We start from the raw sequence: 27503 nt of genomic DNA, 5'->3' as shown, positions 1-27503 counted from the left end.
TAATTCATATAAACAATGCTTACCTGCCTGTTGATAAAGGATCTTGGGCTTCTTTGACAGAGTGTGCTTAATGAGGTACTACCTATCCTGAGATGCGAGACATTACCTGCACCAGTGATAACAGATGGAGGAGCAGCCCTCAGTTCCTCAGTTGAGTCAGATCAGCCATATTCCCAGGTCAGTCCAACAGGGCAAAATATTGTGACTAACAAGGTGTGTGCTTATATAAAATGTAAAAGGACTAAGAAACTCAAAACAAATTGTGGTGTTGGAATCAGTTTAATGAACCTGTGAAAGTATTGCATTGCTATCTTATGTTTCTATTGTTCTGAGGAGGTAGGCGATGTTGGCAAGGCCAGATTCATTACTCAACACCCGGTGAAATTGTGAGAAAAAACTGCTAATTTGATTCATCAGGGTCCTTAATTTTTTCCTGTAATAAACAGTATGACATTTGTCCTGAAATATTAGGCCTGTCAGAGTAGTGTTTCTCTGCTAATCAGCAGTATGAGATGGGCATTCGGTACTATATCTAGTTTAACCCAGTAGTAAAAGTGGGGAAGGGGGTGGCACATAAAACACTAGGAATAGGAGCAGGAGTTGGCCGTATGGACCATCAAGCCTGCTCTGTCATTCAATAAGATCGTGGCTGATTTTCTACCACAGTTCCGCCTTCCTGCACTATCCCCATATCTTTTGATTCCCTCTGTTCCCAAAGATCTATCAAGCTCAGCTTTGAATACACTTATGGACTAAGCATCCACAGCCCTCTGGGGTCACGAATTCCAAAGATTCTCAACCTTCTAAGTGAAGACATTCCTTCTCATCTCAGTGCTAAATAACACACCCTTTATCCTGAAACTGTGACCGCTCCCACCCACCCCCTGCCACCCCCCAGCTATAGGCTCTCCAGCCAGGGGATTGCAACCTCATAGCATCAAACCCTATAAGAATTTTATGTTTCAACGAGACCACCTCTAATTCTTCTAAACTCCAAGACTATAGCGATATTCTGCTCAATCAGTTCTCACCAAACAGCTGTCTTAGCCCAGGACTCAATTCAGTGAACTTTGGTTTATGGTTATCCCTGAAGCACTCAACATGGTATTCTCTGCATGAATATGGGTAATTTTCTGAGGGGCAGAAGCCTACATATGAAAACTGCCTTTTTCATGAACAAGTGACAGATTGAATTGTGACTATGGGTTCACAATCTAGAAATTTTCTAAACTCTCCATTTAAAATCATGCATAAAACAAAACAGAGTGAAGCATCCTTTTTTACATTTTGCAAATGTAATGACATGTAAAGCAGAAAATTAATGAGAAAATATTTCAAACCCAATTACAGTTTTTTTAAAGTTTCCTTTGAGTTAAGGCTTTATCTTAAAACATGGGTTTTGATAATGGAGTTGCTGATTGCTCCAGCATCTACAAGATGGTGAAAGTGGTTCACAAGGTTATCTGATTTCTGTCCAGCTGATGATAGGTCACGATGTGCAAAGAACACAATTGCCCAAATTCCTTATTTTTGCTGTGCTGGCAACAAGGGTAATTATAACCTAATTTGTCAAGAAACTGATAGGATGATTTCACACACAATCCAATTTCACTCCTCACCCAACTTTGCTCCCATTGAATTCAGTGGAGGGTAATATTAGCTAGGGTATAAAACCAGAAATATTCCCTAAGCCATGAGTTTCCCACTCAATGTATTTGATCAAAATAACTTCCCATGTGTACCAATAAAATAAGAAAAACGCCAGCTTGGCTCAGTGGTAGTGCTTCTGAATCAGTGGTGCAAAGACTTGAACAAATAATTCAGAGTGACACATCTCAGGGGTGCAGCATTGTCAGAGGTGCAATTTTTCAGATAATTCATTAAACTAATTCATTGACCAGAAATGTTATCTGCATATATTCCCTAAACTCAACATTTGCTGGAAATTTTCCACCCAAAAGTGTCATAGGAACATAAAAGCAGGAGTAGGCCATTCAGCCCCTCAAGCCTGCTCTGCCATTCAACTCAATCATGGCTGATCTTCCACCTCACACCATCTTCCCGTACTATCCCCATATCCCTTCAAGTCATTGGTACCTAGAAATCTATCGATCTCTGCTTTGAATATACTCAATGACTGAGCCTCCACAATCCTCTGGAGTAGAGAATTCCAAAGATTCACCATTCTCTGACTGCAGAAATTCTTCTTCATCTTGGTCCTAAATGGCCTACCTCTTACTCTAAGAGTGTGCCCCACAGTTGTGGACCCCCGCGCCCTCCCTCCCCCTCCACACCATAGCCAGGGAAAACATCCTTCCTGTATCTATCCTGTTGAGTCCTGTAAGAATTTTGTACACTTCAATGAGGTCATCTCTCATGCTTCTAAACTCCAGAGAATAAAGGCCCAGTCCCCGCAATCTCTCCTCATACAACCATCCTGCCATCCCAGGAATCAGTCTGGTGAACCTTCGCTGCATTCCCTCTATGGCCAGTATCCTTCCTTAGGTAAGGAGGCCAAAACTGCACACAATACACCAGGTGTTATGTCCCCCCTAAGGTTCTATACAACTGCAGCAAGACTTCCTTACTCCTGTACTCAAATCCTCTTGCAATAAAGGCGAACATACCATTTGCCTTCCTAATTGCTTGCTGTACTTGCATGTTAGTTTTAAGTGACTTATGAACAATAACACCCAGGTCCCTTTTGGACATCAACACATCCCAATCTCCCACCACTTAAGAAGTACTCTGCATTTGTTTTTCCTACCAAAGTGGATAACTTCACATTTTTCCACATTATATTCCAACTACCATGTTCTTGCCCACTCACTTAGCCTGCCTAAATCCCCTTGAAGATCCTTTGCATCTCCTCACAACACAGATTCCCACCAAATTTTGTGCCATAAGCAAACTTGGAAATATTACATTTGGTCCCCACATCCAAATCATTGATATAGTGAATAGCCCAAGCACTGATCCTTGCAGTACCCCACTAGTCACAGCCTGCCAATGATCCCTTTATTCCTACTCTCTTTTCTCTGTCCATTAACCAGTCCTCAATGCATGCCAGTGTATTACCCCCAATCCCATGTGCTCTGATTTTGCTTATGACAGTGTCAGCTGTGGCTCAGTGTGTAACGTTCTTGCCTCTGGATCAGAAGGTTGTGGGTTCCATTGCTACACCACAGACAAAAATTTAGACTTACACTCCCAGTGCAGAATTGAAGGAGTGCCACGCTGTCAGTGGTGCCATCTTACAGATGAGATATTATAAACAGAGGCCCTGTCTTCTCTATCAGGGGGACATAAGAAATCCCATGGCACTATTTCAAAGAGAAGCCACGAGTTATCACTGGTTTCCTGGGTCAATGTTTATCCCTCAGCCAACGTCACCACAAAGACAGATTATCTGGTCATTATCTCATTGCTGTTTGTGGAAGTTTGTTGTGCTCAAATTGGCGGTCATGTTTTCTGCCTTAAAACATTGATTACACTTCAAAAAGTATTTCATTGATTGTAAAGCACTTTGGGACTACCTGAGGTCGTGAAAGGCACTAAATAAATACAAGTCTTTCTGTTTTTTTTAGAAAGAAGTTTGAAACCCTCCGATTTAACCCATAATTAAGACTTGGAACATAGCTCTAAACTAATGACTAATCTACTCTGGATGGGGTAGAGGGGGAGAAACCGTTCCCACTCGTCAAAGGATCGAGAACGAGAGAAAATAATTCGTAAAAGAAGCAAAAGCAATATGAGGAAAAACCTCTTCACGCAGCGAATGGTTCGGATCTGGAATGCACTGCCTGAGAGTGTGGTGGAGGCAGATTTATTCGAGGCATTCAAAAGGGCATAAGACTGTTACCTGAAAAGGAATAATGTGCAGGGTTACGGGGAGAAGGCGGGAGAATGGCACTAAGTCAATTGTTCATTCGGAGAGCCAGGGGAGATACTATGGGCCAAATAGCCTCCTTTTGCACTGTAAAAATTCTGTAAAGGTTCAATGGGTACACAGAATGTACAATACTAGGCAAAGATTAGATGTGATATTTATGGTTAGCAAGACTGAAGCACGGAGCAACCTTATGTATAGCTTACGTTTTAAGATTGAAACATCAACGATTGAACAGTATAGAAGGAGGCCATTCAGCCCAGTGCCTGTGCTGGTTCTTTGAAAGAACTATTTAATTAGTTCCATTCCCTTGCTCTTTCCCCATGTCTCTGTAATTTTCTCCACTTGAAATACTATTGAACTGCTTCCAGCACCCTTCCAGGCAGTACATTTCAGATCCTCATAACTTTCCTCATTTCACCTTTGGTTCTTGTGTCAATTGCCTTAAATCTGTCTCCTAGTTACCAAGCCCCTTCCCACCGGGAAACAGTTTATCCTCTTTTATATGATCAAAACCTTTGCAATTTTGAACGTCTCAATGAAATCTCCCCTTAACTTTCCTAGTTCTAAGATCATCAAGCTTTTGAGTTATATTTAAAAAACATAATGAGTGCCACTCCTAACAAATTTACTGTCCCCTTTCATGACACGACTGAAAATCTGTAGCATGATAACCAGCATCCAAATTATAAAATTAAAATTAGCATTCCATGTTTTATGCTGGAACTCACTGTCCAGTGAAGTCATTAACCTTTATTTTTAGTTTATAGTTTTAAAAGATAGTTAAATGAAATGAATTTTGAGGATATTTATAATTTCCCATCTCTTTATAAACTACCATTTTGTGATCCATTTTCAGATTTCTTTCCACTAAGTGAATTGGGTGATGTAACAACAGGAACTGTGCATTCTACAGAAGATCTCTTTATTCCAACTCAGACTGACCGTGATTGACATGGCTAATTGTTCTGAAGTAGTCATATTGGATGTTAACTCTGTTCCTCTCTCCATAGATGCTGCCAGACCTGCTGAATATTTCCAGCACTTTCTGTTGTTATTGCCACTGGCATGTACAGTGGAACTGTACAAGGTACCATGAAACAACAGCACATCCTAGTAGCTGCAGCTTGTTGCTGCACTGTGACCGGGACCTGTTACATAGCAACTTCCTACTTTAACTGATTATGGAGGTACTTGCAATACTACAGGCTACCATGAACAATGTTACCAAAAATCGTGAAAACGAGATGTTAAGTGGACAGGTGAAGAAATGAATGCACAGGTGTGCAAATGTAAGATTTTGAGTACAATGCTAACAAATTTGCCTTTGTGTTGCCAAAGGTCAATTGATACAAGGTTACTTGTATACAAGATAGCAATGGAGAGGCTTCAGAAAATCAAAGTTTATGTTTGCATTTTTAGAATATGTTGCCTTCTGAATTTAGAAATTGGGCAAATTGACAAAATCAAATCCTAGGAAGTAGAAAGAGTCAACAGAAAACCTTATGAGTCACTACAAACAAGGAAAAATGTAATGATAGCATCGGAGACGCAACACAAGAAAGTCATTGCTATCCACTTAATGATCCCAATGGTTCAACAAGCTTTCTTAGAGCAAAGGGGAAATTATCTGAAAATTGGTCCAGCACTGAACAGAAAGCATATGCTTCATTAGTTTCACCTCCGCTGTTACACATTTTGTAACAATGGGGAGATAGAGGCGTAGTCATAATATCACTGGACTAGTAATTCAGAGGCCCAAGCTAACATGGGTTCAAATCCTACCACAGCAGCTGGTGGAATTTAGATCAAATTTTAAAAAATATATGAAATATAAAGCTAGTCTCAGTAATTGTTATAAAAACCCATCTGGTTCACTAATGACCTTTAGGGAAATCTGCATCCTTACCTGGTCTGGCCTACACATGACTCTTAAATATCCTCTGAAATGGCCAAGCAAGCCATTCAGTTCAAGGGCAAATAAGATGGGCAACAAATGCTGCCCTTGCCAGCAATGCCCACATTCCATTAAAGAAACAAAGGGTTTTTAGATTTGGTTACTTTTCCCCAGTAATTTCATACAAATTTAGTCTGAAGAGGCTGCAAACCATCAGAACACCACCTTCTCCCAGTTACTATAAAAACAGGAAATCCGTTGGAACATTCTTCATTAAAAGGAAACAGTATTCCAATCTTTAGGTAATCCTACATGGGTTCTACACAGTGGAAATGGTAGGAGAGACATTAGCAAGTTTAACTGTACATGTATAATCGGTCCAAACATTAACCTGTTCTCAGGATCTGTGACAAGAGACAAATCTAGGTATTCTCAGAATCATACAATACTTTCTGTAGTTTTGTAGAACACTGAGAAAGAGCCGGCAATGAGTTATGACAATGCTGCCCAGCTCCATTAACAACCAAAGGGACACATAGCACTCAACGTGTAAAACATACAGGAAACAAGTCTGCGGAAAAATTCACCACTAACAAGTTTAATTGTCACCAAACACCCAACTGGAAATGCATGCAATCATTTATGTAACCCCGCAAACATTGTCCAGTTCAACAGGATTTACAAAAGGACTCAAATATTCAAAAGGACCACTGCAATTTCGGGGAGGAGGGAAGAGAAAATGACTTCAAACGATATTACTGCCATAATCCATAGGTGACTTGCATAACAGTGTTTCCACTCTTGAGAGAATTAAAGGTTCAATCAACTTCCTCAATTGTTGGTCCACCAGAAGGATCCTTTCCAACTTGTTCTGAGAATGGTCCTTCTGGCATACCTCCCTGGTAGAGCTTGGCAGTGATGGGTTTGCATATTTTTTCCAAATCTTTCAATTGCTGCTCAAAGTCTTCCTTCTCTGCTCCCTGGTTTGCTTCCAGCCAGGATATGGCTTGGTTACACTTTTCAATTACTTTGTTCTTGTCTTCTTCGCTGATCTTACCTTTTGTTTTCTCTTCCTCCACTGAACTCTTCATGTTGAATGCGTACGACTCCAGGGAATTCTTGACTACAATCTTCTCGCGCTGCATATCATCTTGGCCTTTGTACCTTTCTGCTTCCTGCACCATCCTCTCAATTTCCTCCTTGCTCAGCCTGCCCTTGTCATTGGTGATGGTGATCTTGCTCTCTTTGCCAGTGCTCTTGTCAACAGCAGACACATTCAAGATGCCATTGGCATCAATGTCAAAGGTGACCTCAATCTGTGGTATACCACGTGGCGCAGGGGAAATCCCACTGAGGTCAAATTTGCCCAGCAGATTGTTGTCCTTGGTCATGGCTCTCTCTCCTTCATACACCTGGATCAAGACCCCTGGCTGACTGTCAGAATATGTGGTGAAGATCTGTGTCTGCTTGGTGGGAATGGTGGTGTTACGCTTGATGAGTGTGGTCATCACCCCTCCTGCTGTCTCCAAACCCAACGATAGCGGAGTGACATCCAGTAATAGAAGATCTTGAACATTCTCTGACTTATCCCCCATCAAAATAGCCGCTTGAACAGCCGCTCCATAGGCCACGGCTTCATCAGGATTGATGCTCTTATTTAGATCTCTGCCGTTGAAGAAATCTTGCAGCAGTTTCTGGATCTTGGGGATGCGGGTGGAGCCTCCAACCAGGACTATTTCATTAACCTGAGCTTTATCCAGCTTGGCGTCTCTCAGAGCTTTTTCCACTGGTTCCAGAGTGCCTCTGAACAGGTCAGTGTTAAGTTCCTCAAATCGAGCCCTGGTGATGGAGGTGTAAAAGTCTATGCCTTCAAACAGAGAGTCAATCTCAACACTAGCTTGGGTGCTGGAAGATAGGGTTCTCTTTGCTCTCTCACAGGCTGTCCTCAGTCTCCTGACCGCCCTCTTGTTCTCACTGATGTCCTTCTTGTATTTACGCTTGAACTCCTCAATGAAGTGATTGACCATGCGATTATCAAAGTCCTCTCCTCCCAAGTGGGTGTCGCCCGCTGTCGATTTCACTTCAAAAATACCATCATCAATTGTGAGAATAGACACATCAAAGGTTCCACCTCCCAAGTCAAAGATGAGAACATTGCGTTCTCCTCTACCCTTCTTGTCTAGTCCATAGGCAATGGCAGCTGCTGTTGGTTCGTTGATAATACGTAGGACATTGAGACCAGCGATCACACCGGCATCTTTGGTTGCCTGCCGCTGGGAGTCATTGAAGTAAGCCGGCACCGTGATAACAGCATTGGTGACGGTGTAGCCCAGGTAAGCCTCAGCAATCTCCTTCATCTTGGTCAGTACCATGGAAGAGATTTCCTCAGGGTAGAATGTTTTATCCTCACCCTTGTACTCGACTTTTACCTTGGGCTTTCCTGCATCATTCACCACCTGGAAGGGCCAGTGCTTCATATCAGACTGGACCACTGGGTCATTAAACTTCCTGCCGATGAGCCTCTTGGCATCAAAGATGGTGTTGGGTGGATTCAGAGCCACCTGGTTCTTGGCTGCATCTCCAATGAGTCTCTCGGTGTCATTGAAAGCCACATAGCTGGGGGTGGTGCGGTTGCCCTGGTCATTGGCGATGATCTCCACCTTGCCATGTTGGAAGACCCCCACACAGGAGTATGTGGTGCCCAGGTCAATGCCGATGGCTGTTCCCCTGGTTGACATCTTTCAAACTTGTTTAAAACGGCCTATAAGGGCTGCTGAAGCTCGGCCACACCAACAGGCCCACGCACCCGGAGGTCCGCCTATCCTTTTCTGCAACTCCCTCGCGCCTCAATCCCTATTTATAGCCTTCGCGCACGTGGCCGAGACGGGCTGTCTGATTGACGTCCGTGCTGCCCAATGGCTGTGCAAGGTCACCGCCCCTTGGTAACGCTTCGGCCAATGAGGAAAGTCTCTGAATAGAGGGGGCGTGACCGCCGCTGACGACGTGTTCTGCCGATTGTCACGTCGGCGCCTTTGGAATGTTTCCGCCGCGTGCTGGAAATGGCGCCAAACCGAATTCAAATTTGAAATCAACGCCAACCGTTTGATTTCCACAGTTAGGTCCTCCTGGAAATTAGTCTCCTGTTAAAAATCACTGTCAACCGGTGATGATGGATCATGTTTACACGATTATTGCGATATGTTGACGTTTGTCCAGTTGCCATGGGAACCACTGCAATTTTTTTTTTTACACTTTTGTCCCCAAAGGAGTCGTTCTGTTTTGAGATTTAATGAATTAAAAGTGCCCTCTAATTAAAGCCAATAAATCCTCCCATTTGCAGTTGGCTCTGCAATAAAATAAAATGACCCTGAAAGCTGCCAGGTAAAATTCCAATGGTCACTCATGTCGTTCAGGGAGAAAGCGAGAGGAGCCTGCCATCTGTGTGTGCCCGGTCTGGGCCTGAAACGTGACTCCTGTCCCACACTTGACTCTTGGTGGCCTCTGAAGTAGCAGAGCAAGTCACTCAATTGTCAGCACGATTGCTACAAAATAAGGTCACCCACCAGCACCCAACGAGAGGAAGTAGAATGGACAATAAACTTATTCCCACCGTCACCTATATTTTATAAAGGAAGTTTGCGATGGAAAACACATATCTTTGTGCCTTTCCTGCAATGAGGCAAAGTTTAAAACCTATCAAATTTATGGCAAGAAAAGTCTGCCCTTGTTACAATATATTTCTCTAGTAAACACAGAGTTAAATAACATCTGCAGCACAGAAATGGGTGACTTTGCCTCAACAGGTCCTTGCTGGTGTTTGTGCTCCACACAAGCCTCCTCCCACCCCTTTTCACCTGGCCCCATCAGCATATCGTTCTGTTCCTCTCTCCCTCCTGTGCTAATCTAGCTTCCCCTTAAATGCATCTAAGCAATCTGTCTCAATTGCCCACTGTAACGGTGATTCCACCTTCCTACCAGTCTCTGAGTAAAGACTTATAATTTCTTTACAATTTAGGAGTAGCACTTTTTCAGCCCAAGAAGGATCGTTGTGTGCTTAGTACTTCACAGGGAAATCCAGCCTCTCTCTGTGACAGAGTTCAAGTTACAGCCTGAAACTTTAGAAATTCGTTCCATTAAGTGGTGTTATTAGAAACTCACAGTTTCATTACTCACAATATGATACCCTCTGTAAAATCTCCTTTGTGCACCTTGATCTTATAGTTCAGCAGGTGGGGCTGGTAGTAAGTTAAAGTGCCTCACTGTGACTGGCTATAAAAGGGAGAAAAGGGACAAAGGTTCAGAGCATGTTACTTTTGTGGCCTCCATAGAATTTTTTTCAAAGGATTTGGTCATCTACGTATTTCTCATTTTATTATTGTAATGCTATAACAGAGCAAAAAAAAACCTAATCCTCAGGAAATGATATAATTTGATCAACCTCCACTTCTAAGATTGGAAACAGAAAATGCTGGAAGAACTCAGCAGGTCAGACAACATTTGCGGAGTGAGGAACAGAGTTAACATTTCAGGTTAATTTTAAAGGATCAGCGACCCGAAACGCTAACTTGCTTCTCCTTCCATGGTTCCTCACCGACCTGCTGAATATTTCTAGCGTCCGCATACCTAAGTTAAAAAAAAAATCAACTTTGAGTAAATGCTGGGGAGCACAGTTCCTGGGCAGGAAGTTACAAAGAAATATAAACAGATCATGCAAGTGGGAAAAGTAGTGGCAAATGGAATTAATATTGGAAGTGTGAAGATCCAAAAAACTGCATTGGATCCAAAAAAGGTTAGCCCTTAACTCAGTTCAGTGTTCAGTTCTGAGCACTGCACCTCAAGAAGTCCATATTGGCCATGAGGGGATGCAATGCAGATTCACCAGAATTACACTGGAACTTTAAAGGTTATTTTTTTTCCAAAGGATAATTTTACTGCATGGCTTTTGCAATTTAGAGAGGTGGAAGCAGGTTTAGTGTCACATAGAATCAGTTCTTAAATGTCTCCATCAAACCACTAAAAGAAAATCTAACCGAGTCAAATTAAACTAATACATATTTATTCTATGTAGTAAATGTTCTGAAGTGCCCTGGCAGTCACGGAAGAACTGAAGGGTACCAATGGAGTGGTACCACATGCCTCCTCTCCATGGCCACCGGGTGCAGAGAAGAGTGCTGAGAAATTGAGGTCTCAACTGGTTGAGTAGCCAAGGACAAATTCTCAAGCTGCTATGCTGACTGTCCATGCTGTCCAAAACCATAATCCAACTTCCTTCACCCCCACCCCAATCTCAGACAGCTGTGGCGAGGGGTGGGGGTGGGGGTGGTGGTGAGCAGTGTTGGTGTCAACAGCAGGTGTGTAAGCAAATTGCCAAGCTGGTTGGTTCAGAAGAGAAATGGGAATTGGGGGAGGTAATATAGCTTATGTGGCAACTACTGTTTAAAAATGCTGCAGCATATTACTAGTTCATATTAAAAACCCAATGTCAAACATAATGATTTTAATACAAGACTTTATTAGCCTCTTAAACTCTGATAATCAGATGTAACCAGGAAAGTAAGATAGCACTTCAGCATGATCATATAAAATAACATGCAAAGCTCATGCAAACAAAACCCATTATCACAGAACCAACAGGGATCCTACTAAACCAAGTAACCAATTAGTAAAATATAGCATCGGTCCAAATGGCAACTAGATACTTTTGTCATGTCAATGCACATTTAAGTTACTTACACTAGGGGGCATATTTGTGGTGAAGTGGTGGTGGTGGGGGGTGGTGGGGGCGAAAAGAGAGGGGAGAATGAAAATTTGGGAAGGAATTCAATCAACCTCCTCAATTGTTGGACCACTGAAGGCATTTCCTTTACCAGCCTGGTCGCCAAAACCAACCGGCACATCTCCCTGATATAACTTGGCAATAATAGGGTTGCAGACATTTTCCAACTTCCCCAGTTGCTCCTCAAATTCATCCTTTTCCGCCTCCTGGTGCACCTCCAGCCAGGAAGTGGCTTGGTTACATGTGTCAATGACCTTTTTCTTGTCTTCCTCACTGATCTTGCCATTCATTTTCTCTTCCTCCACCGAGCTCTTCGTGCTGAATGCGTACGACTCCAGGGAATTCTTGGCTACAATCTTTTTGCGCTGCATATCATCTTGGCTTTTGTACCTTTCTGCTTCCTGCACCATCCTCTCAATTTCCTCCTTGCTCAGCCTGCCCTTGTCATTGGTGATGGTGATCTTGCTCTCTTTGCCAGTGCTCTTATCAACTGCAGACACGTTCAAGATGCCATTGGCATCAATGTCAAAGGTGACCTCAATCTGTGGTACACCACGTGGCGCAGGGGAAATCCCACTGAGGTCAAATTTGCCCAGCAGATTGTTGTCCTTGGTCATGGCTCTCTCTCCTTCATACACCTGGATCAAGACCCCTGGCTGACTGTCAGAATATGTGGTGAAGATCTGTGTCTGCTTGGTGGGAATGGTGGTGTTACGCTTGATGAGTGTGGTCATCACCCCTCCTGCTGTCTCCAGACCCAACGATAGTGGAGCAACATCCAGGAGAAGTAAATCCTGAACATTTTCTGACTTATCCCCCATTAGAACAGCTGCTTGAACAGCCGCACCATAGGCCACGGCTTCATCAGGATTGATGCTCTTGTTCAGTTCCTTGCCATTGAAGAAATCTTGCAGCAGTTTTTGGATCTTGGGAATGCGGGTGGAGCCCCCGACCAAGACAACATCATGGATCTGCGATTTGTCCAGCCTGGCGTCTCTCAGAGCTTTCTCCACTGGTTCCAGAGTACCTCTGAACAGGTCAGAATTTAGCTCCTCAAACCGAGCCCTGGTGATGGAGGTGTAAAAGTCTATGCCTTCAAACAGAGAGTCAATCTCAATACTGGCTTGGGTGCTGGAAGATAGGGTTCTCTTTGCTCTCTCGCAGGCTGTCCTCAGTCTCCTGACCGCTCTCTTGTTTTGACTGATGTCCTTCTTGTATTTACGCTTGAACTCCTCGATGAAGTGATTGACCATGCGATTATCAAAGTCCTCTCCTCCCAAGTGGGTGTCACCCGCTGTCGATTTCACTTCAAAGATACCGTCGTCAATTGTGAGAATAGATACATCAAAGGTGCCACCTCCCAAGTCAAAGATGAGAACATTATGATCTCCACTACCCTTCTTGTCTAGGCCATAAGCAATGGCAGCTGCTGTTGGCTCATTGATGACACGGAGGACATTGAGACCAGCGATCACACCGGCATCTTTGGTTGCCTGCCGCTGGGAATCATTGAAGTAAGCCGGCACCGTGATAACAGCTTTGGTGACGGTGTGTCCCAGGTAAGCTTCAGCCGTCTCCTTCATCTTGGTCAGTACCATGGAAGAGATTTCCTCAGGGTAGAATGTTTTATCCTCACCCTTGTACTCGACTTTTACCTTGGGCTTTCCTGCATCATTCACCACCTGGAAGGGCCAGTGCTTCATATCAGACTGGACCACTGGGTCATCAAACTTCCTCCCGATGAGCCTCTTGGCATCAAACACAGTGTTCTGGGGATTCAGAGCCACCTGGTTCTTGGCTGCATCTCCAATGAGTCTCTCGGTGTCGTTGAAAGCCACATAGCTGGGGGTGGTGCGGTTGCCCTGGTCATTGGCGATGATCTCCACCTTGCACTGTTGAAAGACCCCCACACAGGAGTATGTGGTGCCCAGGTCAATGCCGATAGCTGCCGGCATTATTTTATATCCTTGTGTGGCCGTGTGTGACAAACTCTCCCAGTCTGCGACGATGCCGCTACTCTGCCGCCGTTGGCAGGGCCCAGTTGCTTATTTACAGTCCGCCGGTCGGATTCCAGAATTTTTCCGCAGAACACCCGTCAGTTGCAGCCAATCACAGGCCGGGCCTCATTACCTTTGGAATGCTGAGACAGCCCCCAAGCCAATCGGCAAGCGCGCTACACGGTCGCCGTACCGACCAGGTAACAACAACATTCCGACGAACAGAGGGCGCGAATGTTCCGGAGCCGGCGCTCAATTGCAAGAAATCGTTGGATACTTCTTGGTACTTTCCCCCATGAAATGCCCTGGCTCTTCCGGCGTTACCTAGGAAAGGCGCCTTTGTCTCTGTCCAAAATATCAGTGATAAATAAGAAAAGTTCACTCCACTGATTCCTGCGATGAGGGGGTCTGTCTGACCAGGAAATGTTGGACAGGTTGGGCCTGTATCCACTGGAGTTTAGAAGAATGAGAGGCCATCTTACTGAAACATTAAAGGTCCTGAGGGCATTTGACAGGGTGGATAGTGAAAAGATGTTTCCCCTTGTGGGAGAGGCTAGAACTAGAGAACAGTTTAAAAATTAAGGGCCTCCCATTTAGTTGGGGAGAATTCTATTTTTCTCTCAGAACGTCCTTAGTCTGTGGAATTCAAAAGCAGGGTTGGCTGAGTCATCAAGTATATTCAAGGATGAGTTAGATAGATTTTTGACTACAACGGAGTCAAAGGGTAAAGGGGGTAGACAGGAAAGTAGAGACTACAATCAGACCAGCTACAATCTTATCAAATGGCAGAGTAGGCTTGTGGGGCTGAATGGCCTACTCCTGCTTCTAATTCGTTTGTTCATAGGAAGTCATCATAGTGGATTTTTGTCCTGAGCGGAGGCTCACAACTTTAAAATTGGGTGTTGAACGTGCAGACGCCTTTTAAAGTCTGTGCAAAACAAATCCTCAGTTCCAAGAACTTTAACGAGAACCTCCAGAACTTGAGTGAAAAATAGAAGTACACACGCCACAATGCATGCACCCTCACATCAGTTCCTGAAGGAATATTGGTAACAGAAGTAGCAACCTGTTGACTTCTGTTCAAAGTAAAAATGTATTTTCCCCGTCAGTTTATCTTTAGCCTTCCAATAATATCAGATTAGGATTGGGGTTTTTTTGATAATGAATTAAACTATATTGTTGAGCAATTTTTAAAAATGTTAAAATCTTTCCAGTTATTGCACCACAGGTGTCCACTGTTAGGTGACCAATTGTATAAAACTATTTTTCCAAACTTTACATATAGCACTACATTTGTACAAAAGAAACTTAAAATGTAGTCTGATAAAAGTTACCAGATAAAAATATTTAATTTTGCTACAGGATTCCTTTTTACTTTTAACGTCAACTACCTCAGTGGAAGTTCTTCCACTTTGCAGATGTTTGGCACAGGAGAATTCTCACTGTGATGGAACAGAATGAGGGGCAAGATTAGGATTTAGGATGTTCATGTCACCACCCAGGCTATGTGTGGCTGGCAGGGGAGACATCGCCCAGTTTTTTTTTTATCTTTCATGGGATGTGGGTGCTATTGGCAAGGCCAGAATTTGCTGCCCAGCCCTAATTACCCTTAAACCATTGCAGTCCATCTGGTGCAGGTACTCCCACAGTGCTGTTCTGCCTGATTCAAAGCTACCAGTCCACAAACTAACTGAAATTCTCTCCACCTATTGGCCAGACTCTTTTCCTTTGATTAGGCTTTAGGCTCATTACAGCACAGAAGGAGGCCTTTCAGCCCATCGGGTCCATGCTGGCTCTCTGTGGTGCAAGGAGGCAGAGGTTTGTAAAAGTTTGGCAGGTAGTGAGTTTCAGGTCACAGAATCACAGAATTGTTATGGTCCAGAAGGAGGCCATTCAGCCCATCATGTCTACACCAGCTCTCCAAATGAGCAACTCACTTATTTCCATTCCCCTGCCCTTCTCCCGTAACCATGGACTTTTCAATTGACTCTTCAAATAATAGTCTAATTCCCTTTTGAATGCCTCAATCGAACCTGCCTCCACCACACTCTCAGGCAGTGCATTCCAGACCCCAACCACTCACTGCGTGAAAAACTTTTTCCTCAGATCACCATTGTTTCTTTTACTAAATACTTTAAATCTGTGCCCCCTCGTTCTTGATCCTTTCACGCGTAGGAACAGTTTCTCCCTATCTATTCTGTTCAGACCCCTTATGATTGTGAATACCTCTATCAAATATCCTCTCAGCCTTCTCTTCTCCAAGGAAAACTGTCCCGACTTCTCCAATCTATCTTCATAACTGAAGTTCCTCATCCCTGGAACCATTCTTGTGAATCTTTTCTGTACTCTCTCCAATGTCTTCACATCCTTCCTAAAGTGTTCTGGCCAGAGCAGGACGCAATATGCCAGCTAAGGCCAAACTGGTAACTTATACAAGTCCAATGTAACCTCCTTGCTCTTGTACTCTATTAATAAAGTCTAGGATACTATATGCTTTATTAACTGCTCTCTCCACCTGTCCTGCCACCATCAATGATCTATGCACATACATACCCAGGTCCCTGTGTTCCTGCACCCTCTATTTATATTGTCTCTCCATGTTCTTTCTATAAAAATGAATCACTTCACATTTCTCTGCATTGAACTTCATCTGCCATCTGCTCCATAAAAAAATGTTCCTCACATTTCCCATGCATATCTTTGCCCAGAAGCTAAAATCTGTGCCCTTGTATCATCAGCTAATCGGAACAGCTTTTCTTTGTCTACCTTTCAGAATCTTAAATAAAAACAAAAACGGCTGGAAAAAAAACTTAGCAGAAACAGAGTTAATGTTTTAAGCCCAATATGACTCTTCTTTGGAGATTGTCAGAATCTTGTTCACTCCTGTCAAATATTTCCTTTAGTCCATAGGATGTGGGTGACACTGGCTAGGCCAGCATTTATCATCCATCCCTAATTGCCCTTGTTCTGAAGGCACTTAAGAGTCACCCATACTGCTGTGGGTCTGGAGTCACATGCAGATTTCCTTGAAATCTGTTAGTGAACCAGATGGGTGTTACAACAATCAGCAATGGACTTTTAATTCCAGATTTTTATTGAATTCGACTTTTACCATCTGCCGTGGTGGGATTTGAACCCAGGTACCCCAGAGCATTACCCTGGGTCTCTGGAATGTCAGTCCAGTGACAATATGACTCTGACAACACCTCCCTTTATCTCTCCTCCATCTCCTTTGCCTCCAGGACAACAGCCCCAGCTTATTCAATCTAACCTCGCAGCTGAAATCCCTCCTCCCTGGAACCATCCTGGTAAATCCTCTCTGTACCCTCTCAAGGATCCTCCCATCCTTCACCAAAGTGTGGTGACCAGAACTGGATGTGACATTCTAGTTGTGGCTTAAACAAAACTTTACACAGGTTCAGCATAACTTTCCTACTTTTGTACTCAATACTTCAATTTATGAAACCCAAGATTCCACATGGTTTGATAATTACTGATTCAATGTCCTTCCATCTTTAAAGATCTATGCATATGAACCCCCAGGTCCTCTGTCCCTAACTGCACCATTAAGTCTACATTGCCTTTCCTTATCTCTCCTGTCAAAATGCACCACCTCATTTCTCTATATTAAATTCCATCTGCTACTTGTCTGCCAGTCTATTTATGTGTTTTTACAGTCAATTGGTATCATTCTCTCCACCAAGTTTGGTATCATTGGCAAATTTTGAAATTTTACTCTGTATTCCAATATTCAAGTCATTTATAGAAGCAGCAGTCCCAGTACTAGGGAACACCATTGTCTTACCATCCTCCAGTCTGAAAAACAACTACAGTTCCCAACTGTTCTTGTCCATAAGACAATTTGTTATCCAAGTTGACACTGACCCTCCTATTTCATAAGCCTCAATGTTGTTAATCAGCCTTTTATGTGGCACTTTCTCCAAAACTTTCTTAATATCCATACAGGTAATTTCTATTACTTTCTCTTCATCAATATTCTCTGTCACTTCATCAAAATGTTCAGTGAGGTTACTTGAACATCATCTGCTTTTCACAAATGCGTGCTGGCTCCTTAATTAACTCAAACCTGATTATTGTTTCCAAAACCTTATCCACCAACGTTTAAGTCCAGCAAAAGTCCTGATTTTCAGATTTCATCTCCTTATTTTCTCTTGATTGTGGAAAACAAAAGCTCATGGTATAGGGGATAACATATCAGCATGGATAGAAGATTGGCTAGCTAACAGGAAGCAAAGAGTAGCCATAAATGGGTCTTTTTCTTGTTGGCAGGATGTGATGAGTGGCTGTAGACAGAGCCTTAAACTAAATAGATGGGGGAGGGTTCTGGAGAGGGGATAAGTAGGCTTACAAAGCAAAAGGATATGGTGGCATTGCAGGGCAGCTACTTAGGTAATGATACCCAGAGTGTGACAGGAAGGGATAGAGTGTACAAACATAAAAGAAACAGCAGCAAATAGGGTCAAAGGGGGAAAAAGTGGTAAAAAGGCAAAATTAATGGCTCTTTACTTAAATGCAAGTAGTACTCAGAAAAAGGTAAATGAATTAACAGCACAAATAGAGATTAATGGGTATGATCTTATAGCCATTATGGAGACATGGTTACAAAATCAAAGCTGGAAATGAAATATTCAGTGGTATGTGACTTTTCGAAAGGACAGGCAGGAAGAAGGAATGGGTGGTGGGATAGTTTTGTTAGTGGAATGAGATGGAATAAGTGTGATAGCAAGAAATGATCTTGGATCAGAAGCTGTGAAATCCATGTGGGTGGAGGTAAGAAGTAACAAGGGAAAGAAGACACTGGTAGGAGTAGTCTATAGGTTCCCTATCAATAGCTATGCTGTTGGACAGAGAATAAATCAGGAAATAATGAGGGCATGTAAAAAAGCCAGCATATTAATCATGGGTGACTTTAATCTCCAAGTAGATTGGGAAAATCAAATTGGCGGAGGTAGCCACGAGCAAGAATTCATAGAATGTATTCGGAACAGTTTCCTAGAACAATATGTCATGAATCCAACCAGGGATCAGGCTGTTTTGGATCTGGTAAAAGATCCCCTAGAAAACAGTGACCATAACATGGTGGAATTTAGCATTCAGATTGAGAATGAGAAACTTAGTTCAGAAACATCTGTGCTAAACTTAAGTAAGGGTAATTACAAAGAAATGAGGGCAGAGTTGGCTGGAGTGGACTGGAAAAGGAGTTTAGCAGAAAAGACGATTGATGGACATTGGCAGATATTTAAGAAAATAGTTCATGACTCATAACAAAGATACGTTCCAGTGAGGAAGACGGATTGTAGGAAGGGGATAAACCAGCTATGGTTAACCAAGGAAGTTAAGGATAGTATCAAAGTGAAAGAAAAAACATACAATGTGGCAAAGATTAGTGGTAAGCCAGAGGATTGGGAACATTTTAAAAACCAACAGCGGATGAACAAAAAAAATAAAGAGGGAGAAAATAAACTTTGAGGGTAAATTAGCAAGTGATATAAAAATGGACAGTAAGAACTTCCTTAAATATATAAAAAGGAAGAGAGAGACCAAAGTCAATATAGGCCACTGAGAGAATGAGACTGGTGAAATAATAATGGGGAACCAGGAAAGTGCAGACGAGTTGAACAAATACTTTGCATCAGTCTTCACAGTAAAAGACACTAATAGCATACTAAAAATACTAAATAATCATGGGGCAAAAGGGGGAGAGGAAATAAATAAAATAACTATCACTAGAGAAAAAGTATTCGGGAAACTAATGGATGGCAACCTGTAACTAGTGGAGTGCCACAGGGATCAGTGCAGGCGCCTCCATTATTTACAATATATATTAATGACTTGGATGAGGGAAATGAATGTACTATCACTAAATTTGCGGATGACACAAAAATAGGTGGGAAGGCAAGCGGTGAGGATGACACAAGGAGTCTACAGAGGGATATAGACAGGTTAAGTAAGTGGGCAAAAATGTGACAGATGGAATATAATGTGGGAAAATGTGAGGTTATGCATTTTGGCAGGAAGAATAGAGGAGCTGAATATTATTTACGTGGAGAAAGACTGCAGAAAGCTGCAGCACAGAGGGGTTTGAGGGTCCTTGTGCATGAATCTGAAAAAGCTAACATACAAGTTCAGCAGGTAATAGGGAAGGCAAATGGAATGTTGGCCTTTATTTCAAAGGGAGTGGAGTATAAAAATAGAGAAGTCTTGCTGAAACTATACAAGGCACTAGTTAGACCACACCTAGAATACTGTGAACAGTTTTGATCCCCTTATCTAAGGAAAGATAGATTGGCATTGGAGGCAGTCTAGAGAAGGTTCACTAGGTTGACCCCGGGGATGGAGGGATTTTCTTATGAGGAGAGGTTGAGTAGGTTGGGCCTGCGTTCATTGGAGTTTAGAGGAATGAGAGGTGACCTTATTGAAACATATAAGATTCTTAGGGGACTTGACAGGGTAGATGCTGAGAGGTTGTTTCTCCTTGTAGGAGAGTCTAGGACCAAAGGGCATAATTTCAGAGTAAGGGGGCGCCCACTTAAAACAGAGATATGGAGGACTTTTTTCTTTCAGAGGGTAGTGAATTTGTGGAATTCTTTACTGCAGAGGGCTGTAGAGGCTGGGTCGTTAAGTTTATTCAAGGCTGATAGACATATTTTTACTCAGTAAGGGAATCAAGGGTTATGGGGAAAAGGCAGGAAAGTGGAGTTGAGGGTTATCAGATCAGCCATGATCTCATTGAATGGTGGAGCAGACTTGATGGGCCGAATGGTCTGTTTCTGCTCCTATGTCTTGTGCTTTTATGGTGCTCCACAGGGATCAGTGCTGCAGCCTCAACCTTTTATAATTTATATAAATGACTTGGATGAAGGGACTGAAGGAATGGTGGCTAAATTTGCTGACAACACAAAGATAGATCAGAAAGTAAATTGTGAAGAGGGCATAAGGAGGCTACAAAGGGACATAGATAGGTTAGGTGAGTGGTTAAAGATCTGGCAAATAGAGTATAATGTGGACAAATATGAAATTGTCCATCTTGGCAAGAAGAATAAAAAAGCTTATTATCTAAATGGTGAGAGATTGCAGAGTTCTGAGTTTCAGAGGAAGCTTGGTGATCTAGTGCATGAATCACAAAAGGCTACTATGCAGGTATCACAAATAATTAGGAAAGCTAATAGAATGTTATCATTTATCGTGAGGGGGATTGGTTACAAAAGTTGGGAGGTTATGCTGCAGTTGTACAGGGCATTGGTCAGACCATATCTTGAGTACTGTGCACAGTACTGGTCACCTTATTTAAGGAAAGATGAAAATGTGTTAGAAGCAGTTCAGAGAAGGTTTACCAGACTAGTACCAGGAATGGGCATATTGTCTTATGAGGAAAGATTGGACAGGTTAGGCTTGCACCCACTGGAGTATAGAAGAGTAAGAAGCGACTTGGTTAAGATCCTGAGGGGTCTTGACAAGGTGGATGTAGAGAGGATGTTTCCTCTTGTGCAAGAATCTAGAACTAGGAGTCACTGTTTAAAAATAAGGGATCGCTCATTTAAGACAAAGTTGAGGAGAAATTTTTTTCTCTCAGAAAGTCGTGAGTCTTTGGAACTCTTTTCCTCAAAAGGCAGTAGAAGCAGAGTCTTTGAATATTTTTAAGGCAAAGATGGATAGATTCTTGATCAACAAGGGGGTGAAAGGTTATCGGGGTCGGCAGGAATGTGGGGCTGAGGTTACAATCATGATCTTATTGAATGATGGAGCAGGCTCGAGGGGCCGAATAGTTTACTCCTGCTCTTAATTTGTATGCTCATGATATTTCTCCACTCATTATGGTGAGTTTTGCAGTAAAGATTTGAATTAATTTACTAAATCCAGTGACTACAAAATCCCCAGAGCTTTAACTTGCCATTCTGCACCACCAGAGGGTGATGTTGGTTCTTAGTAAACAGAATGAAACTACCCCAATTTGAATCCAGCTAAAATGTAGCTCTCAGACGTGCAAAGAAAACTTGCCGCCTTGCAACTTATAGACACTAAACTTATTCTGACAATAATCTTTTGTAATTTATTTACTGGTCCAAGCTAAACCATCGTAAAGGTGGCAAAAAGGATGGAATTGTGCGATTGACCTCTCTCAACACTTGTAAAGAGAAATGAACAAGTTGGTGTTACAGGTATAGACGTCATCCCTCTCCCCACATGCCCTCCTTCTCCATCTGCTGGCCAGTTGTGCCTTTAATGTTAACCTCTGGGCAGATACTGACTGGCCTGCTGTGTATTTCCAGCATTTTCCATTTGCATTTGATTCCCAGCATTTGCAACTTTTCCTCAATCTCATCAACCCTAACCTCATCAGTTGTCCTCCCATCTGCCATTCTTTGTGCACTTTATCCCAGTTGAAATTCTACTGGAGGTATTCTATCCTGCACCAAGTTCCAATGCAACACCCCACCAAACTCTCTCCCTGCCCCCAACCGTCCATCCTTGCTCACTCACCTACAGTGGCTCTAGTCCCTCAACATCTCATGTTTAAATCCTCACATGCAGACACATTGATGGCCTTGCTCTTCCTAATCTCTAACCTCTTCCAGTTCTACAATTCCCACATCTATACCTCACACTCTGGAATTCCAGCCCTAATCCTCTCGTCATTTGAGCTCCTTCTTAAACCCACCACAGCAGCCCCCATCCCCCCAACTTTTTGACAAAGCTGTTATACTTCCCAATCTCTTCTTTAGCACAGGTCTAACTTTATTTGGTTACTTCCTGTGAAGCACTTTGGGACAGGTGCTATATGAATGCAAGTTGCTGCTGTCATATTTGTCCCAGAAACCATAAGAACATGAGAAATAGGAACAGGAATAGACCATTCAGCCCTTCCATCCCGCTCCACCATTCAATGAGATCATGGCTGATCTTCCACCTCATGCTGCTTCACTTGAAAGGAGTGTTTGGGCCCATGGACGGTGAGGAGAGAGGAAGTGAAGGGGCAGGTGTTACATCTTTTGCGTGGGCATGGGGAGGTGCCATAGGTGGGGGTTGAGGAGTAGGGGGTGATGGAGGAGTGGACCAGCGTGTCCCGGAGGGAACGATCCCTACGGAATACCGACAGGGGGGCTGAAGGGAAGATATGTTTGGTGGTGGCAACATGCTGGAGTTGGCAGAAATGGCGGAGGATGATCCTTTGAATGCGGAGGCTGGTGGGGTGATAAGTGAGGACAAGGGGGACCCTATCATGTTTCTGGGAGGGAGGAGAAGGCGTGAGGGCAGATGTGCGGGAGATGGGCCGGACACAGTTGAGGGCCCTGTCAACGACCATGGGTGGAAAACCTCGGTTAAGGAAGAAGGACATGACAGAGGAACTGTTTTTGAAGGTAGCATCATCGGAACAGATGCGACGGAGGCGAAGGAACTGAGAGAATGGGATGGAGTCGTTACAGGAAGCGGGGTGTGAGGAGCTGTAGTCGAGGTAGCTGTGGGAGTCGGTAGGCTTGTAATGAATAATAAACGCAAATTGGAGGAACAGCACCTCATCTTCCAACTAGGCACTTTACAGCCTTCCGGACTGAATATTGAATTCAACAACTTTAGATCTTGAACTCCCTCCTCCATCTCCACCCCCTTTCCATTTCTTCCCCCTTCCTTTTGTTTTTTCCAATAATTTATATAGATTTTTCTTTTCCCACCTATTTCCATTATTTTTAAATCTTGTATGCTGAGCTAGTCTTTCCACCCCACCCCCACTAGAGCTGTACTTTGAGTGCCCTACCATCCATTCTTAATTAGCACTTTCGTTTAGATAATATCACCACCTTCAACACTTCTTTGTTCCATTGTCGGTGACATCTTTTGATGATCTGCTCCCATCACTGCTTGCTTGTCCCTACAACCACACCACACCCTCCCCTTCTCTTCCACCCCCCACCCCCCCCCCCCCCCCACCTTAAACCAGCATATATTTCACCCCTCTTCTAACATTCAATCAGTTCTGTCGAAGGGTCATGAGGACCCGAAACATCAACTCTTTTCTTCTCCGCCGATGCTGCCAGACCTGCTGAGTTTTTCCAAGTAATTCTGTTTTTGTTTTCCTAATTATTCTAATCTCATTTTCCAACACTAGGCCCATAGCCATGTATGCCATGGCTTCGCAAGTGCACATTCAAATACTTCTTAAATGTTTTGAGGGCTTCTGCCTCTACCACCCTTTCAGGCAGTGAGTTCCAGATTCCTACCACCTTCTGGGTGAAAAAAATTCTTCCTCACATCCCCTTGCCTTAAATCTATGCCCCCTGGTTATTGATCCCTCCACCAAGGGGAAAAGTTCCTTCCAGTCTACTCTATCTATGCCCCTCATAATTTTATACAGCTTAATCATGCCCCCCCCCCCCCCTTCAATCTCCTCTGCTCCAGGGAAAATAACCCCAGTCTATCCAATCTCTCCTCATAACTAAAACTCTCCAGCCCAGGCAACATCCTGGTAAATCTCTGCACTCTTTCTGCAATCACATCCTTCCTATAATGCAGATTCCAGAACTGCACGCAATACTCTAGCTGTGGCCTAACCAGCATTTTATACAGTTCCAGCATAACCTCCCTGTTCTATGCCTCGGCTAATAAAGGCAAGTATCCCATATGCCTTCTTAACTACCTTACCTACCTGTCCCGCTACCTTAAGGGACGGGTGGATATGCACATGCACACCAAGGTCCGTCTGATCCTCGGTATTTCCCAGGGTCCTACCATTCATCGTGAAGAATGAGGTCAGTATCCTTTGCAATTAGCTTGCCTGCAGGAATTCAGGTGTGGTAACCTCTTGCACTTTACATTTTCCTTTCGAATGAGATGCTGCCAGCTGGAAGTAAAAGATCCCAAGGCACTATTTTGAGGAGCAAGGGCGTTATCCCTGGTACCCCAGCCAATATCTTTCCCTCAATCAATATTAATGAAAGCAAGCAGATTAACATATTCACATTACTGTTTTGGAAACTAGCTGTGTGCAAATTATCTGCTGCGTTATGATGACTATACTTAACAAAGATATTTCATTAGCTGTAAGGCACTTTGGGATGTCCTGCATTTGTGAAAATTGCTCTTAAAATGCAAGACTTTCTTTTCATACTTACCAAACATGGCAACACCAATCAGAAAATTTAACAGTCACCTGTTGAACCAGTCAGCTTTATTTGATGAATAACTGATACCACATGGTCCAAGGTCTGATCCTTGGTTGACGATCTCACACAATTGGTTTCAACTTTCCTCAATTGAGGAAGGTAAATGAAAAGTCATCCACACTTTATTGCCTCTCATCAAAATACACTCACGTGCAGATGTTGAGTGAAAACAGTCAAACTTGGGTTTTGACTCCGTGCAAAGTCAAATTAAGTTCACAGACAAGGCTCACCAAATACCAAACTGCACTTGATATAGCACCTTTATTGGAGTAAAATGTCCCATGGCACAACACAGGAACAATTATCAAATGAAATTTTACACCGAGCCGTATAAGGAGAGATTAAGCCAGGTTGGTCAAAGTGGTCAATTTTAAGGAGCACCTTAAAAGGACAGAGTAGTAGAGAGGGTGGAGAGGTTTAGGAGGAAACTACGGAGCATAGGGTCTAGTTGCTGAAGGCACTGTTGCCAATGGTGGTGCAATGGAAATCAGGAACATACAGGACGCCAGAATCAGAGGGTGATAGGGCTGGAGAGGGCTACAGAGATAGGGAAGGGAGAAGATATGGAGGAGTTAGAAAACAGTATTTAAAACTGTTGCATTGTTGGACTGGGGGTCAATGCAGATCATGCAGGTGGTATGAATTGAGTTTTGGATAAGCTTAAGTTTACAGCAGGTGCATAGCAATCATTGGGTTGAGATACCAGAGCCTGACTGTACAGCTGAACCCTAGTAAAGGAGTCAAATATCCTTAGCAGACTAGGGAAATTGGAAGGAAAGAAAATGTACAAAAATACTGCCAAAATAAACTAACATTTTGTTTTTAACATTCAGAGGGAGAGAACCCAATTCAGATAGATTGGGATCGGAAAGTGTTACATAAAGCACTTCTCAACGTTGGTGCCAACAACCCAATTCTGAAGGAATTCCGAAGCTAATTTCACAGCGAAGGGAGCTCAACAACACGAGAGAAAAAGTCTTACATGTTCCCATTTTAAAAAAAAAAATCACTGTTATTTTTAGAAAACAAGCATGTCACAAGACCACCCCAATTCCAGGCCCTGCAACCCACTTGAACATACAAATTAGGAGCAGGAACAGGCCATTTGGCCCATCAAACCTACTCCACTATTCAATAAGAGCATGGCTGATCCGATTGTGGTTTCAGCTCCACATTCTCACCTACCCCCATTAACCTTCGACTCCCTAGTTAGTCAAGAAGCTATCTTCCCCGTCTTAAAAATATTCAAAGAACTTGCCTCCACCACACTTTGGGAGTGAGAGTTCCAAAGATTCACGACCTGCTGGGAGAAAAAAATTCTCCTCATGGAACTAAACTAGGAAGCATAATGACTAATGGGCATGAAATGCTATCACTGGAACTGGGTTCTCTCCCATTGTTTGAATGTTAGTTTATTTTGGCAGTATTTCTACACATTTTCTCTCCTTCCAATTTCCCTAGTGATATCATTGTGAAATGTTCACACTTTATCCCATTTGGCTGTACAAAATGACGTTAACTAAAGAGTCCATAGCACAGAAACAAGCCATATGGCCCAACTGGTCTAAGCCAATGTTTATGTTCCACATGAGCCTCCTCCCAACTCACTACATTTCACTTTATCAACATATCCTTCTATTCTGTTCTCCCATGTAGTTATCTAATTTCCCCTTAAATGCATTTATGTTATTCACCTCTATGTGTAACGCATTCCACATTCTCACCATTCGCTGGGTCAAGGTTTGCCTTGAATTGCTTACTAACATATAGTGGAAACATTTTCTCTAAAGCGAGCATCAAACACCAATGGCTATAGGTCTTTTCCTGGTGGAGCAGCCAGTTTGAGGGTGGATTTATAGCTCTCAATTTAAGAGTGGTCTCCATGGCAAAAGAAGTCCAGAATCACACCCCAATTGGCTCTGGGAATGTAGCAGTCCGAGAATCCTTTGGGCAGGTTAGTGTCCCACCATACAAACTCCACACTAAGAGTTATACTCCATGGGGTGTCACATTAAGCTGGATTTTGTTTTTAAGTTTTAAATTAAAGAAGTCTGCTGCACGTAAAGTTGAAACAGGATCTTTTAATAGTGACTAAATGGACACTGCTGCAATTGCATTCACCAAGACAGTGCCAGGTCAGAAATGCAGCTGCGCACACTGAGCAGGTATGCACACTACCCCCTCCCTTGGGAATCCACAGCATAGCACATTCCTACTACTCTTATGAAACATGAGTATTGCACACCATTAGAGCATGCTGCCTTCCTTATGATTCCCTCCCCAATCTCCCCCAGTATTAGCAATATGCTAAATAACCTCAGTTACACTAATATTGGAACCAACCAGGTTAGGGCTGTTTTAATATTAGAACACAAAATAATTTACAATCATTCATTCAATGCAGAAGTAACATTTCTGCAACAGCAACCTAAAGCAAGAAGATTTTCCCCAAAATTAAAAAGTTTTCGTTAAAAATATGACAATAAAAATCAATGTATATTAGAAGTAACACAATTAATTGCTTCAAAGTTGGTTGATTGACCACATTAATAAATTCTTGTCACACATGCACATAGAAAATTTTGGCATGCTGTTTTAACAGTCACCAATCCATTTAATTGAAGCAGTTTAAAAACTTAAAATGGCAAATCTGGGAATGTCATCCAAATGAGTTCACGCACGGGTTAAAGGCAGCACACCATTCAATTTCTGCTTTAATGTTGTTACTGAATAAATAACAACACATTTTCTTTACTTCTGTGCC

General features: G+C 42.9%; 2 protein-coding genes across 2 annotated transcripts; both read right to left on the bottom strand.

Annotated features, from left to right (window-relative positions):
- Positions 1-6455: 6455 nt before the first annotated feature.
- LOC121291050 (heat shock cognate 71 kDa protein-like) lies at positions 6456-8531 on the bottom strand. Its single transcript, XM_041212069.1, has one exon. The coding sequence runs from the start codon at positions 8522-8524 to the stop codon at positions 6605-6607; it is 1920 nt and encodes a 639-aa protein (XP_041068003.1). The 5' UTR covers positions 8525-8531; the 3' UTR covers positions 6456-6604.
- A 3060-nt stretch (positions 8532-11591) lies between these two features.
- On the bottom strand, positions 11592-13517 carry LOC121291991 (heat shock 70 kDa protein 1A-like). The gene has a single exon (XM_041213707.1). The coding sequence runs from the start codon at positions 13515-13517 to the stop codon at positions 11607-11609; it is 1911 nt and encodes a 636-aa protein (XP_041069641.1). The 3' UTR covers positions 11592-11606.
- Positions 13518-27503: the final 13986 nt, after the last annotated feature.

Source organism: Carcharodon carcharias, chromosome 19 (assembly GCF_017639515.1).
Source record: "Carcharodon carcharias isolate sCarCar2 chromosome 19, sCarCar2.pri, whole genome shotgun sequence".
Classification (NCBI taxonomy): Eukaryota; Metazoa; Chordata; class Chondrichthyes; order Lamniformes; family Lamnidae; genus Carcharodon; species Carcharodon carcharias.
The sequence above is the reverse complement of the archived record's forward strand: the minus strand, read 5'-3'. Positions and strand labels throughout refer to the sequence as shown.

Coding starts and splice junctions, on each gene's coding strand:
- LOC121291050 (XM_041212069.1), bottom strand. CDS start 8,524: ATGTCAACCAGGGGAACAGCCATCGGCATTGACCTGGGCACCACATAC.
- LOC121291991 (XM_041213707.1), bottom strand. CDS start 13,517: ATGCCGGCAGCTATCGGCATTGACCTGGGCACCACATACTCCTGTGTG.